Here is a 15,590-nt window from a genome sequence, read left to right on the forward strand (position 1 = left end):
AGTGGACAAGAACAAGAGACTGTCGAGCAGTTCATGTATCTTGGCGCCTTCATCAACCAAGAAGAATCAAAGCCTGAAGTTCTTACAAGGATAGCCCAAACAATAGCAATGCTGGCTAAACTAAAACCTATCTAGAGAGACGATAACAATGTTCTCATTTCCAAGTTGAAATTCCTGCATGCACTTGTGCTCCCCATCATCTTCTTGTATGCATGCGAATCATGGACTTTAACAGCAGAACTGCAAAAGAAGATCCAGGCTGTAGAAATGAGAAACTTCAGAAAGCTCCTTGGTAGCTCCAATATGGACCATGTCCCAAACGACGAAGGACTACCACTCAGCACGTGAGACACTACGAAGATCTACCACCCACAGTAAAGAAGTGGAAACTGAGATGGTATCGTCACGTAACAAAATCAAGTGGACTCTCAAAGACCATTTTTCAGGGAATGGTGTCGGAGCAAAGGAAAAAGGGGCATGTGGGGGAAGAAATGGACAGACAACGTTGCAGAATGGACCAGAGAGACTTTTGCCACAATCCAGGCACTAGCCTATAACCGTGAGGGAATGGAAGCAACTGATGCACCACTCATCTGTACAGCACTCCTATGACCCAGTTGGACTGTGGGATCCATAATCGTAACCTCCTTCAAAACAATTTAATGGTGTTCAGGAAATGGACAATACATGTAGACTAGATAGCAACTTACTTCATTTCTTCACATATCTGGCTTGGCTGCAGTTTGCAATTTGCTGGTTAGTTTGCTAGCTGATAACTGATAAGGAAAATATTATGATAATTGATATGACTAATATAGAGGGAAAGGAATACAAGGAAATTTCATATAACATACACATTTTCTCTTTTACTCTGTCAATGTATAATAACCTTAAACCCCTGGGCAAGATGATGATGCATGTACTGCAGGTCAGCTTCAGGTTCCAGTAGAAAATCGATTACTATGAGGCAGATCTTTGGTGCCTGTACGGTTCCATCCAACAACATGCTTTCACGTTAAGATAAGAATTTAGTTTATAATGGCTTTTTAAACCCCCCCCCCCACCCCACGCACACATAGTGACAGAGTCACAGTCATAGAAAAGTACAGCACAGAAATGGGTCCTTCATAATTTTGTACACCTCTTTCAAATCTCCTCTCAATCTTCTATGTCCTAAAGGATTTACAAAAATGAAGGAAACATATTCACTTATACTGTTGTCAAGATTACATCAGTTTTCATGTAAGACTCTGCCTGTAAGATTTCTCATCATATCAGGTCACCTGTGTTTCAGTCCCTAATGATGCTAAATTATAGTCATTTGACTGAAGAGAGCCATACAACCTCAGAGGTCTCTGCCTTGGAGGCAAGATAATTATAATTATGAGAAGACTTAACATCAAATCAATACCTATTTCATTACACCAATTATTGTGTTCCTTATCCTTTGTCACTATCACCATAATGTGCCTTTTCAGCCTGGTAGACCAAGCGTCCATATATATAAGAGTCCATTGTACTCTGGCATGATAGAACATACATTCTCAAGTGATGATACATGTGAGTGAATATTGATAAAATATGCATGCAATTTGATGCCGAAGCTAGAATTAAGTACTACATTTTCTTAATCTATCTTTTTTTAAAGTACCATATTCTAAGCTATCTCAGAGTTGCACAAGTTATTATTACATGTGTATAGTTTTCACTGTGCCCTATCCTCTGTGTCAGAACTTTGCCCTACTTTAAAGTTTCCAGACATCATCATGCTTTCCCCATCCATGACCAGCTATCACTGTCAATGAGGGAAGGCTCAACTTTTCTTTTAGCAAAACACAGTTTTGGGGTGATTATCTTTAATTTATGTTACATTCTAATCAGAAAACTGAAAATATGCCGTTTACGCAAAGTTGAATGTGGATTCTGATCATGTGTATGTGTGTCTCTTTACATGCAGGTCCATATATCTTTGTGTTTGTATGGCACACTAATGGGAAGCCTTTCCTTCTTGATCGTGGAAAACAAAACTGATGAGGAGTACGTCAGGATGCTATGGGAATTTGGAAATATTACTGGTTCAGGGAGCTGGCAAAAGATCACATTGTCATTACCTGATGTGTCTGACAGGTAATGTGTTCTGTTTCTCATCTGATAAAAACATCTGTTTAATTTCTTTACTGAGGGGCTGTCCATGGCACTGCTCACCTTCAATTGTAGCTGTTCTGTGTATTGATTTTATATAATATAAATATAATAAAATTATGTAGGAAGAAACATAAGAATATAAGATACAGAAGCAGAAATCTCACTGATTGGCAGAGCAAGATACAGGCAACATATGGCCTCTGTCTGTTCCCATTTCTTAAATTCTTCAACTCCAGTTACCTGCCTGTTTCCCATAATCCTTGCTTCTCATAAATCAATCACAGTCTTAAATATACGCACGGACCTAGACTCCACAACTCCTTGGTGTAGGGAATTCCAGGGACTCATCTCTTCGAGAGAGAGAAAAATATTCATCTGGTTCTTAAATATACTGCACCTTTTGTCTGTAACGTGTTTTAAGATTCTGACCACAGGAAGGCATTCAGACAGCGAAGCCCCCTCAGTTCCCCTGAGTATCATGTATGTGTCAATGCCTTCACTTCATATTCTAATAAACAACAGAGAGTATAAACCTAATTGGTTAATTTTACCTCTTAAAACAATCCCCTCATTCTTAGAATCAAGCTCAGGAAACCTCTCTGTGCTACCTCCGATACAAATACATCCTTCCTTCATTGAATACAAAAGAACAAGTGTTCTTTTTCCACTTATTAAACAAATCAAAGAAAGTTAAAATGCAAAAGCATGATAGAAAATAACGTTCAATGAATAAAAGTAATAAATCAATCAGTGAAAGAAGTGACAAAAGCTGGGAGACATAGAAATTTGGTTTATAGTATTAATTGCATATGAGTGGTTTGGGTTATATCACCTGTAGTTTAGATTTGCTGGCATTCAGCTACTTAAATGGAATTAAGTCCCAGACTTCTGCATATACACTAGGAAAAGTAGAAATCTGAGACAAGATGGCAAATTCAAAGACCAAATCTATCAATGGTAGTCTGTTCTTGCTTGTACTTGACAAAAATGAATGCCAATGACAGGGAAGTCTCTCCATAAGTGTCACCAGATCTTTATAGAGAAGTTTCACGGTTGTCAGTGCAATCGTTATCACTTTGCCTTCCCTGGTAAACAAGCAGAATCTGCCAATCAGGTACCACAGATTATGCTAAATCTTGGCAAAGTCTAGTGTGGCTTCAGAGTTCTGTCCCTTTGGGGCAGTGATGACAATGTGTCAGACTGTCTCTATCAGACAAATGACTAACCTATTAGCAGAATACAGCACAGCAGATGAGTCTGTATGCTTGGTACTGGTATGTTTTTTCACTCTTCCTTCAACCAATAGTTGTATTGTGTGGAAACTTTGTGATTAAACGTAAGAGACTGAGCCTCAATTTTCTCAATGCCGTTAAACAGTACTTTCCACCAGAAGCGATGATAAGTATACTGTTCCTCTTCCTGAAAATTATAAAACATGCCAAATGATAGCAAAGTATTCTACAGTTTGTTTTGTGTCCTTTGCCCTCGGGCATATTTGGGCATAATTATCTACTGTATGTGCTACTAGTTTCAAAAGCTACAACTGATGTTCGTGGAGCTAGGGCTTAAACTTTGAAAAGTTAGTTTCTTCAATGTCTTCAAATTCGAAGAAATTGGAATTGTTGAAAGTGAGACATCATGACAGTTGTAATATGTTTGGCCAAAACTGTAAGTGGTTGCCACTGTGAGTTCTCTTTATCCTGCTTGAGACACAATCCAAGAAGTTAAATTGAACCTACCATTTGCCAGAAATGTTGCTGCATCTACAGTATCTAGAATTGCCATCATTTCCCCAATTAACCCTTATGCAGATCAAGACTCCCACAGAAGTGTCTCAATTCAGCAGGGAACTCCAGCTTCTCTGGTTTCCCTGGGAACTGATGGCCCGTTGACGTCAGATGAAGGCACAGCTTCCTCATTTATTTTATGGAGCTCTGACGCCAGAGATAAATTACAAATAATTTGCAATTTTTGTGCTAACAGAAATGCAGAATTTTTCTTTCTTTATGCTGTGCTTTTCTTCTTTACAAAAATAAATTTTTAAAATGTTTCAGTCAAATAATGATTTTTAATTGTTTTGCAAGTTTTTGAACGTTTGTCAGAGACATCTTGACAGCTTTAACGTTTTAGGGGCACAACTTACCTATCTAACAAATTCTTTCAATAGGTTAGATTTGTTGACTACAATTGAAAAGCTCCTTTACAGGTCTGATCTGTTCTCCAGGACCATGTTGCCACTAGAAGTTTTGCTCCAGTTGGGTGGATAATGTAAATGTCACTCATCATAGGAATTTGACTAAGATAGGGAACAAAGACAAGGGTGAACTTTTCCTCACCGAAGATCCATCATCACTCAATATGTTTAAAAAAAAATTCAGCCCATTATAGTTTCATTTCACAAGTCCAATTTTCAGATAATTTAAGGAAGTAATTAATGATTTTTTTTCCCTCAAAAGTAGGGTTCAGGTCTTCTATTTTGAGAATAATGCTTGCCCGACAGTCATTACAAAGTAGTTGCTTAAATAAAAGATTTATCTCAATGCTTGAAGATTGATACTGAGGAGTAGCCATACAGCCCTGTGCTAAATTTATATAATATTGAGATTGGTTGCATGACAAGTTAAAAATCTTTTGTGGAGGTGCATTTTAATATCACCTTATGTACATGTTACTGTTTCCTGAATGTTGTCTTGATCTTGCTACCACTCTCTGTTGTGGGGTCCGTTCTATTTACTGACGATATAATGAACTACGAAGAAATTTACCAAGTAGTTTGGAATCACCATTTGGGCTTAAAGGCTCCAATCATATTCCGCAAGCATACACTTTTATTTACTTTAATTTGCTTTGTTTGTTCTTCCTATATATAATTATGTTTAATTGACACAAATGTTTTAAACTGACTGAGAAATGTCATTTCAAGTATATATTTTGTTGTATTGAGAATACAATTACTGCATAACATGGTCATTTAGTGTGAGATTTCGTCATGGTATGAATTTACAACCAATTTGAATTTTTTTTTAATCTAGGCCATGATTTGTTTCCACTAATCAATGGAAATGATCCTATAGCAACAGGCTAGGAATAATGCCAGATCTGCCCCAAAAACTCTGTACATTTTGGACCACTGATAAATGTTACTGAAACAGTTATTTATCTCAAAATAATTTTGAAGGCCAATTATAACTCTATATCAAACTTAATCTCAGTGGTGGGTAAAGTTCCAGTAGTATAATCAGAAACAAGATCACAAGTTAATTGGATAATATAGAAAGATTAGTGAAAGCCAGCATGAGTTTGTAAATTGTGTCCTGCTAGTGTGACAGAGTTTATTGATGAAATAACAGAACAATCGATGAAGGAAATTGTAGTTGATATAATTTTTCAAAAGTGGTGTATCAGCGTGAAAGCACATTTAGCTAAGTAGGAGGAAGCAGAGTAGTACTGATTTATTCTGCTGCTACCCTCCAACTCTTTCTCCACTACCTTTGACTGCATTGCTGCTTCCTCCTACCCTCATGAGGGATTTGTTGATATTATCACCTTCACTATGAACTTCCAATCTGTCCTCGAGTTCACTTGGACCATTTCCTACAGCTCTCTTCCTTTTCTGGATCTCCCTGCCTGCATCTCCGGAGGTAATCTATCTACTGACATTTGCTTTAAACCCATTGACTCGCAGAGAGTATCTTGTGAGAACTCCATCCCTTTCTTCTCAAGTTTCTGTCTCTGCCACATCCATTCTCAAAATGAGGCTTTCTGCTTAAGGATACCTGAAATGTCCTCCTCCTTCGGGAAATGTGGCTTCCCCCTCTACTGTGGTAAATGGAGCCTTTACTCCTATTTCCACCATTTCCTGGACATTTGCTCTTACTCCCTCCACTCAGAGATCACAAAGAGAGTTTCCTTAGTTCTCAATTATTACCCTACCAGACTTTGTATCCAGCACATCATCCATCATCATTTCCACCAGCTGTAACAGGTTCCTATTACTGCTCTCCTCTTCCCTTCCCCACACCTTTTTGCTTTCTGCAAAAACTACTCCGTCTGTAAATACGAGGAATTCTGCAGATGCTGGAAATTCAAGCAACACACTAACTCCCTCGGAGGATCAAAACTCCTGCTGCGTTAATTACTAGCTCTTCCTTCAGTTAGTCCTGACGAAGGGTCTCGACCCGAAACATCGACTGTACCTCTTCCTAGAGATGCTGCCTGGCTTGCTGCATTCACCAGCAACTTTGATGTGTGTTCCCTCTGTAAATCCCCAGTTCACTGAATTCCAACCCATGCACACTTCTGCATGTCCTGACACTTCCCACTATCCCAAAACCTACTCCCTCACCACCATCTAGGAACCCAAGCCGAGGTCACTAGAGGTGCAAGGAAGCAATGCAGCAGGTGCCTGTTCTCTTACATTGTTAGATCTAGAACTCCGAAGCAAACTTTTCAACAATGATGGTCTGTGGGCTTTGGTGAGGATAAAGTTTCAGTGATAAGGACAAGTATTAAGGCTGATTTATACTTGTGTGTACTAGATTACGCCGTAGCCTACACAAGTGGGCTACGCCATTGTGAGCATTTATACTTGTGTGTTGGTGTGTCTGCATCTCTCTGCAATTCACCACCAAAACGCTGGTTGGCGGTGGGTTCCTATACCAATGTGTTGAGTTTCTTTGTGTTGAAACTCAACACGAAGAAACTCAAACTTCAAACAATGGCGACTGAAACTGAAGGAGGGTGAATTTTCTGTGCTTGTCCGGCCACTGAGAGGCATGGACGACAAAATGCATTTCAAATATATTCGGATGTCGGCAGGTAGATTTGACGATTTGGTTCATCGTCTCCAACCATTTATTTCGCATCAGTGTACGCATAGTATACTCAGAGACTAGCAATCACCATTTGAGTTTTAGCTTCAGGTGGAAGTCAACAGGCTGTGGTAGCTAGCTACAAACTGGTATCAAGCACAGGGTCCTCCATAATTTCGGAGGTCTGTAAAGCTTTATTGAAAGCATTGCAGCCAGAGTTCCTTCCCTGCCCTTCAGTCGCCCAATGGGAAGCTATTGCAGCGTAGGAAGAAATGCAGTGCTACCAAGCGGACCAATCACAGTTGTTATGGTTGCGACAAGTAGTTACATTTTGGGAGAGGTGCGTGTTAGGCTACAGTGTAGGGTTCGGTGTAGGGTACGCAGCTATGCCATGCAAGTATAAATTTTCCTTTAGTAAGGCAAAGCTCTGTTTTCTTCTCTTTTTTATTAAAAGATATGGAAGCTAAGAGGGTCGTGAGAGTGTGGAATGAGCTGCTGGCACAAGTGGTGCATGCGAGCTTGATTTCAATGTTTAAGCGGTTTGGATAGGTACATGGATGGTAGGGATATGGAGGGCGATGGTCCCACTGCAGGCTGATGGGAATAGGCAGTTTAAATGGTTCAGCATGGAATAGATGGGCTAAAGGGCCTGTTTCTATGCTGTACTTCTCTATAGCTCCATGACTCTAAAGTAGGTGTGTGCTCTTCAGCAAGTTGTGGCATATCAGGGACATATCTGAAGTCTCTGGTAACTATACCTGTAGTACATGTGACCAGATGCAGCCCCTGCAGACTGCACAGAAAAGTTGAAGTTGCAGTTGGACACAAAATGGAGTGACCAGAATACAGAAATGTAGTAGATAGTTAATGTAGTAAGAACACACACTGAAAGGAGATGGGTGACCACTGGAAAGTTGTCCAGTAAAGCAGGCAGGTATGTGAGGAATGCCCTGTGCTCATTCCCATCTCAAAGAGGTATAGTATAGTGTTTAGTATAGTGTATTGGATGTTGGGAGGAGGCCTCCCGGGGCAACAGCGGCACCAGCAGCCTATTTTTGAGACCCAACGGAGTTTTTTTTTTGTTGTAATGGAGGGGAAGACCAAGACTAGAAAAGTGGGGTTTGAGTATTCTATCGTAAAGGTGACGAATAGTTGTTTCTGTGGCACAAACAAGATTTCAGGATCGTACCTTGTCTCTCTGCTTCAAGGATCAAGAATCTCTCAAAGCAGATAGCTGACATTCCAGAAGGTTTGGATGGGTGACATGGTAGTGTAGAGTGTGACACAGTGCCAGCGATTGGGGTTCAATTCCTGCCACCCTCTGTAAGCAGTGTCGGTTTACTCCAGGTGCCCCCACATTCCAAAGACCCACAGCTTAGAGTTACTAAGTTGCGGGCATGCGATGTTATAGAAGCATAATGACGCTAGTGAGCTGCCCCCAGCACATCCCTTTACCGTGTTGGTCATTGAAACAAATGTTACATTTCACGGCCTCCTCTACTGTAAAGATGAAGCCACACTCAGGTTGGAGGAACAACACCTTATATTCCGCCTCCAACCTGATGGCATGAACATCGACTTCTCTAACTTTCGCTAAGGCCCCACCTCCCCCCGTACCCCATCTGTTACTCATTTTTATGCACACATTCTTTCTCTCACTCTCCTTTTTCTCCCTCTGTCCCTCTGAATATACCTCTTGCCATCCTCTGGGTCACCCCCCCCCCTTGTCTTTCTTCCCGGACCTCCTGTCCCATGATCCTCTCGTATCCCCTTTTGCCTATCACCTGTCCAGCTCTCGGCTCTATCCCTCCCCCTCCTGTCTTCTCCTATCATTTTGGATCTCCCCCTCCCCCTCCAACTTTCAAATCCCTTACTCACTCTTCCTTCAGTTAGTCCTGACGAAGGGTCTCGGCCTGAAACGTCGACTACACCTCTTCCTACAGATGCTGCCTGGTCTGCTGCGTTCACCAGCAACTTTGATGTATGTTGCTTGAATTTCCAGCATCTGCAGAATTCCTGTTGTTTACATTTCACTCTATGTTTTGATGTAATATGACAAGTAAAGCTAGTCCATGCCGACCAGTCATCATGGCACCTGTTGGCACCAACAATAACAGTAGGGAAAAGGGCGAGGTCCTGCAATGTGAGTGTAGGGAACTGAAGGCATAATGCAGGAGGGTGAGGTTTATATTCCTGGATCACTAGGACCATTTCTAGGGAAGGTGGGACTTGTACAAGTGGGACAGACTGCATTTGCACCAGAACAGTAGCAAAGTGCTTGTGGGGAGATTGTACTGGTGCTGCCAGGAAGGTGTAAACATAGTCATACTTTATTGATCCCGGGGGAAACTGAGTTGGCAGGGGAATGGAGCTCAGTTTAGATGTTCAGATGAGGAGGACAGTAAGAAAGTAGTTCGGGTGGGTAAATGTTTAAAAAAAAGGGAGAAAGCAGAGGGAAGAGGTGAACAGGAAGGTGCAGGTGCTGGAATCTGGAGCAACACATAGGTTGCCAGAGGAACTCAGCAGGTCAGGTGACATCTGTTTAGGGAAATGAATAATCAACATTTTGGGTCGCAACCATTCATTTGGACTGAAAGTCAGAGGGAAGTAGTGAAGGAGGGGAAATCAGTGGGATGAGATTACGGGTGAGAAATTACAGAGTTTAATCTGAATAAATGATACATTCTGGGATTACCAATAAAGCAAGGTCGCACTGTAAAATATGAATAGTAAGGTCCTGAGGGACAGAGGGATCTTGTGCGTTCACGTCCAACGTTACTATGTGAAAATAGGGGAAGACAAATGGCACCTGGACACAACTTTCACGCAGACCTTAAACAGATAAAAATATTAAAATTCTGTTAATTTAAATCCCTCTGTGGCTTCATACCTCCCTCTTGCTAAAATATTTCTAGCTAATGTGCTCTTCCAATCCTTGCCTCTTGTATACTTTGCTTCATCGATGACCCTGCCTTCAGCTTCTTTGATCTATTCTAAATGCTGAAATTACTTCCTGCCTTGAAGTCCTCTGACTCATTCTGTATCTCTAAGCATAATCTGTGAAATTCAATTCTCTGACCAAGCTTTTGATAGCCTCAGTGTGTGACTCAGTGTCAAGTTTCATTTACTAATGCTTGCCTAAAGATCCTTTGAGTATTTTACTGCATTAGGTGAACTATATAAAAGGATAACGGAAGACATCAGCTGCTAGAAATCTGATACAAGTTCAAGTTTCTCTTGTTGTTGCAGAGAAGAGTTTACGACTCCTCAGCAGATCTGAGGAGCTCTAATGTGGTTTGGGAACCCACCTTCTGCATCAGTTCACATGCTCCAAATCCTGACTGTTCCTCTGCAATTTCTGAAAGAATTCATATTCATAGGAAAACTATAGAGACATAAGAAACTTTTTCTTTGTCAGGAAAACTATGAAGGTCTGGTCTAGAGCATGGAAGGAGATATGTAATGCAAAAGAATGAAAAGAAAAATGCCAACAGTGAAGCAAAATAGAAAAAGCACAGCAGTGAATAAATGCAACAAGACCAGAGCAAAATAGCTGAAAGAATATTAAAAGTTCTGTCCCAGCATTGTGGAGAGACACTTCAGTGTTCAGCTAGTGGATCAGTGGCCTCACAGATCTGGAGACCTGTTGTCAGATGTTGTCTATGTGCAGTTTGCACGTCTCCCTGTGATCACATGGGTTTCCTTTGAGTGCTTTGGTTTGGTACCACATCCCAAAGATGTTCAGGTCTTTTGGTTAATAGGCCACAGTAAGTTATACCCTAAAGTGTAGGTCAATGGTAGAATCTTGGAGGAGTTAATGAAGCGTAGAGAGAATGGGTTTAATGTAAGTAGGTCAACACACACCCAGTGGTGCAAAGGCATATTTCTGTGCTGTATTTCTCTGTGACTTATAATATCTATAAAAGATAATCAGTGCATGTCCAGTGAATGAGAACAATGCGTAACTTAGCAAACCACAGTAGGAGGGAGGCAAAGTACCCTTCAACTGTCTGAACGAATTGCTACTGCAGCTGTATTTACCTTCTGCTACCCCATATGGAAAATATGGAGTAATGCTTACTTTATGTAGAAGCCTCCAGCTTCTATTCATTGTGTCTTGCTTCTCTTCACCTTGCATGCACTCTAATGTCTATTATACAGGGGGGCATCAGTGTCAATGAAAGAGCTTTGCTTTCTTCATGGAAACATAAATCATTTGGTAAACACACTTTGTGTTTACTGAAAATTCACTATTGAAACTTTTGATTATTCTTGAACAGTATAAGCTAAGTACAAAACAGAAGAGGCGAATAATAGCTAAGAAAACATGGGTGTAAGCTATGTTTGAAGTGACCTTGTATGCAACATTAAAAATATTTGCTTCTCTCCTTCACTGGTTAGTTCTACCAGCAGAAAGTTTATCCAGCCTTGCCAATACATAAATTTAGCATATTATGTACCACATCTGTTGATAGAAACAATTCTTGAATGACCTCCAGCATCTACCTTCAAAGCTAAAAGAGCTACTCCTAATACAGAAGGAGATAATCACATTAAAGAAAAATTAATTGAGTACAGTGATCAACCTCCGCAGCTGGCTTATGTATAAATTTAGATGTAAATAAGACAACATTCAAAATGACTTAGTGAATGACTTATGATTTCCAGCTTGATGGTGTTCTGGCTCAGTGATGTTGACCTTCTCATGAGCTGCTGTTTAGCCTCTGATCAGCAATTAATTTTCCTTTACTCTGTCAAGACAAGCCCCCTTAGTTAATGTAAGTCATATCTTCCCCTTAACACATCATCTCCAGCAGGATGCATAAGGGGACAAATATCAGTCTATTCCCATACCACCCTCATGCTGCTCAGAATCAGTGAATGAAAGTACAGCAAGGGTATTTTGATATGAAATATGGACCAGTGCTGCCCATTTCCCTTGAAGAACAAATGCTCTTCATAATCAAATGCAGATTCACGGGAAAATGTGTACCGGACATGGCAGTCGGGTTGAACTGAATTTTGCCTGATGGGCAACAGTGACTATGTATTGACAACATGATTGATAACTCATACAAATGAGAATCAGTCACTCTATGCCTCAACCTTGCCTTGCTGTTTAATACAGTAACAGTTAAACTGGTTGTAACCTCAACTTTACATTCTTCCCGTAAGACATAAGAGCGGAATTAAGCGATCGAGTCTGCTTCACCGTTCAATCACCAGTCATTTATTATTCCCTCTCAACTCCCTTCTCCTGTACTTTCCCAGTAAGCTTTGATGCCCTTACTGATCAAGAACCTATCAATCTCAGCTCTAAGTATGCCTTATCTGCAGTCACCTTTCTCTCCCTTGCTTATCAGGAATTGGTTGATATTTGCTTCTACTATGCTTTGCTTTGACAGACAGTATTTTGCCTCATTTGTCTTAAATGAGCACCTTTTATTTTCAAACCTAGTTCTAGATTCACCCACAAATGGAAATATTTTCTCCAAACCGCCATCACAAACTACTCAGGTTCTTAGTCCGGGTAATTATAGACCAGTGAGCCTTACGTCTGTGGTGGGAAAGCTGTTGGAAAAGATTCTTAGAGATAGGATTTACGGTCATTTAGAGAATCATGGTCTGATCAGGGACAGTCAGCAAGGCTTTGTGAAGGGCAAATCATGTCTAACAAGCCTGATAGAGTTCTTTGAGGAGGTGACCAGGCATATAGATGAGGGTAGTGCAGTGGATGTGATCTATATGGATTTTAGTAGGCATTTGACAAGATTCCACACAGTAGGCTTATTCAGAAAGTCAGAAGGCACGGGATCCAGGGAAGTTTGGCCAGGTGGATTCAGAATTGGCTTGCCTGCAGAAGGCAGAGGGTTGTGGTGGAGGGATTACATTCGGATTGGAGGGTTGTGACTAGTGGTGTCCCACAAGGGTCGTTTCTGGGACCTCTACTTTTCGTGATTTTTATTAACAACCTGGATGTTGGGGTAGAAGGGTGGGTTGGCAAGTTTGCAGATGACACAAAGGTTGGTGGTGTTGTAGATAGTATAGAGGGTTGTCGAAGATTGCAGAGAGACGTTGATAGGTTGCAGAAGTGGGCTGAGAAGTGGCAGATGGAATTCAACCCGGAGAAGTGTGAGGTGGTACACTTTGCAAGGACAAACTCCAAGGCAGAGTACAAAGTAAATGGCAGGATACATGGTAGTGTGGAGGAGCAGAGGGATCTGGGGGTACATGTCCACAGGTCCCTGAAAGTTACCTCACAGGTGGATAGGGTAGTTAAGAAAGCTTACGGGGTGTTAGCTTTCATAAGTCGAGGGATAGAGTTTAAGAGTTGCGAGGTAATGATGCAGCTCTATAAAATTCTGGTTAGGCCACACTTGGAGTACTGTGTCCAGTTCTGGTCGCCTCACTATAGGGAAGCATTGGAAGCATTGGAAAGGGTACAGAGAAGATTTACCAGGATGCTACCTGGTTTAGAGAGTATGGATTATGATCAGAGATTAAGGGAGCTAGGGCTTTACTCTCTGGAGAGAAGGAGGATGAGAGGAGACATGATAGAGGTATACAAGATATTAAGAGGAATAGATAAAGTGGATAGCCGGCACCTCTTCTCCAGGGCACCACTGCTCAATACAAGAGGACATGGCTTGCAGGTAGGGGGTGGGAAGTTCAAGGGGGATATTAGAGTAAGGTTTTTTACTCAGAGAGTGGTTGGTGCGTGGAATGCACTGCCTGAGACAGTGGTGGAGGCAGATACACTAGTGAAATTTAAGAGACTACTAGACAGGTATATGGAGGAATTTAAAGTGGGGGGGTTATATGGGAGGCAGGGTTTGAGGGTCGGCACAACAATGTGGACCGAAGGGCCTGTACTGTGCTGTACTATTCTATGTTCTTATAAAGTCATGGATTCATGCAATATTGGAATAGGCCCAATGAGATATCAATAAGCACCAATTTACATTAGCCCTATGTTAATCCCATTTTATTCTCCCCACATCCCCACAAATTCCCCGAAATTCCAATACTCAACCACACTTCAGAGGTCATCTATAATGGTCAATTAAAAATACCCATCTGCATATTCTGGGGAGAAGCCCAAATAGTCACAAGACACATTTCCAAACTCTGCACAGACAGCACTGGAGTCTGGATTGAACTCTGCTCACTGAAGCTGCTGCACTGTTAATACTATATATGCCACATTATTTTTCAATCAATTCACCTTTCACTATTCTGAACACGAGCAGATATCACTGGCCTGTCCAAATACACATCATTAGGAAACCTATAAGCCTACTGACTATTATACTTCTACTATAAGCCTACTGACTCTCACAGCTATCTGGACTATTCCTCTTCTCACCCTGTCTCTTGCAAAAACGCCATCCCCTTCTCGCAATTCCTCCGTCTCCGCCGCATCTGCTCTCAGGATGAGGCTTTTCATTCTAGGACGAGGGAGATGTCTTCATTTTTTAAAGAAAGGGGCTTCCCTTCCTCCACTATCAACTCTGCTCTTAAACGCATCTCCCCCATTTCACGTACATCTGCTCTCACTCCATCCTCCCACCACCCCACTAGGAATAGGGTTCCCCTGGTCCTCACCTACCACCCCACCAGCCTCCAGGTCCAACATATTATTCTCCGTAACTTCCGCCACCTCCAACGGGATCCCACCACTAAGCACATCTTTCCCTCCCCCCCTCTCTCTGCATTCCGCAGGGATCGCTCCCTACACAACTCCCTTGTCCATTCGTCCCCCCCATCCCTCCCCACTGATCTCCCTCCTGGCACTTATCCGTGTAAGCGGAACAAGTGCTACACATGCCCTTACACTTCCTCCCTTACCACCATTCAGGGCCCCAAACAGTCCTTCCAGGTGAGGCATCACTTCACCTGTGAGTCGACTGGGGTGATATACTGCGTCCGGTGCTCCTGATGTGGCCTTTTATATATTGGTGAGACCCGACGGAGACTGGGAGACCGCTTTGCTGAACATCTACGCTCTGTCCGCCAGAGAAAGCAGCCCAGTGGCCACACATTTTAATTCCACATCCCATTCCCATTCTGACATGTCTATCCACGGCCTCCTCTACTGTAAAGATGAAGCCACACTCAGGTTGAAGGAACAACACCTTATATTCCGTCTGGGTAGCCTCCAACCTGATGGCATGAACATTGACTTCTCTAACTTCCGCTAGGCCCCACCTCCCCCTCGTACCCCATCTGTTACTCATTTTTATGCACACATTCTTTCTCTCACTCTCCTTTTTCTCCCTCTGTCCCTCTGAATATACCTCTTGCCCATCCTCTGGGTCACCCCCCCCCCCGGTCTTTCTTCCCGGACCTCCTGTCCCATGATCCTCTCGTATCCCCTTTTGCCTATCACCTGTCCAGCTCTCGGCTCTATCCCTCCCCCTCCTGTCTTCTCCTATCATTTTGCATCTCCCCCTCCCCCTCCAGCTTTCAAATCCCTTACTCACTCTTCCTTCAGTTAGTCCTGACGAAGGGTCTCGGCCTGAAACGTCGACTGCGCCTCTTCCTATAGATGCTGCTTGGCCTGCTGCGTTCACCAGCAACTTTTATGTGTGTTCATTAGGAAACCTACCTATTCCAGGTATTAGTCTTGTATCT

General features: G+C 42.0%; 1 protein-coding gene across 3 annotated transcripts in view; it reads left to right on the forward strand.

The window, feature by feature from the left end:
* Positions 1-15,590, forward strand: part of LOC134350426 (ALK tyrosine kinase receptor-like) — a 1,308,522-nt gene that overhangs the window by 963,908 nt on the left and 329,024 nt on the right. For all 3 annotated transcript variants that reach the window (XM_063055604.1, XM_063055603.1, XM_063055605.1), the window contains exon 9: positions 1,958-2,127. In XM_063055604.1, the coding sequence (XP_062911674.1) occupies positions 1,958-2,127 (170 nt within the window). The remainder of the gene's footprint in view (positions 1-1,957; positions 2,128-15,590) is intronic.

This window comes from Mobula hypostoma, chromosome 8 (assembly GCF_963921235.1).
Source record: "Mobula hypostoma chromosome 8, sMobHyp1.1, whole genome shotgun sequence".
NCBI lineage: Eukaryota > Metazoa > Chordata > Chondrichthyes > Myliobatiformes > Myliobatidae > Mobula > Mobula hypostoma.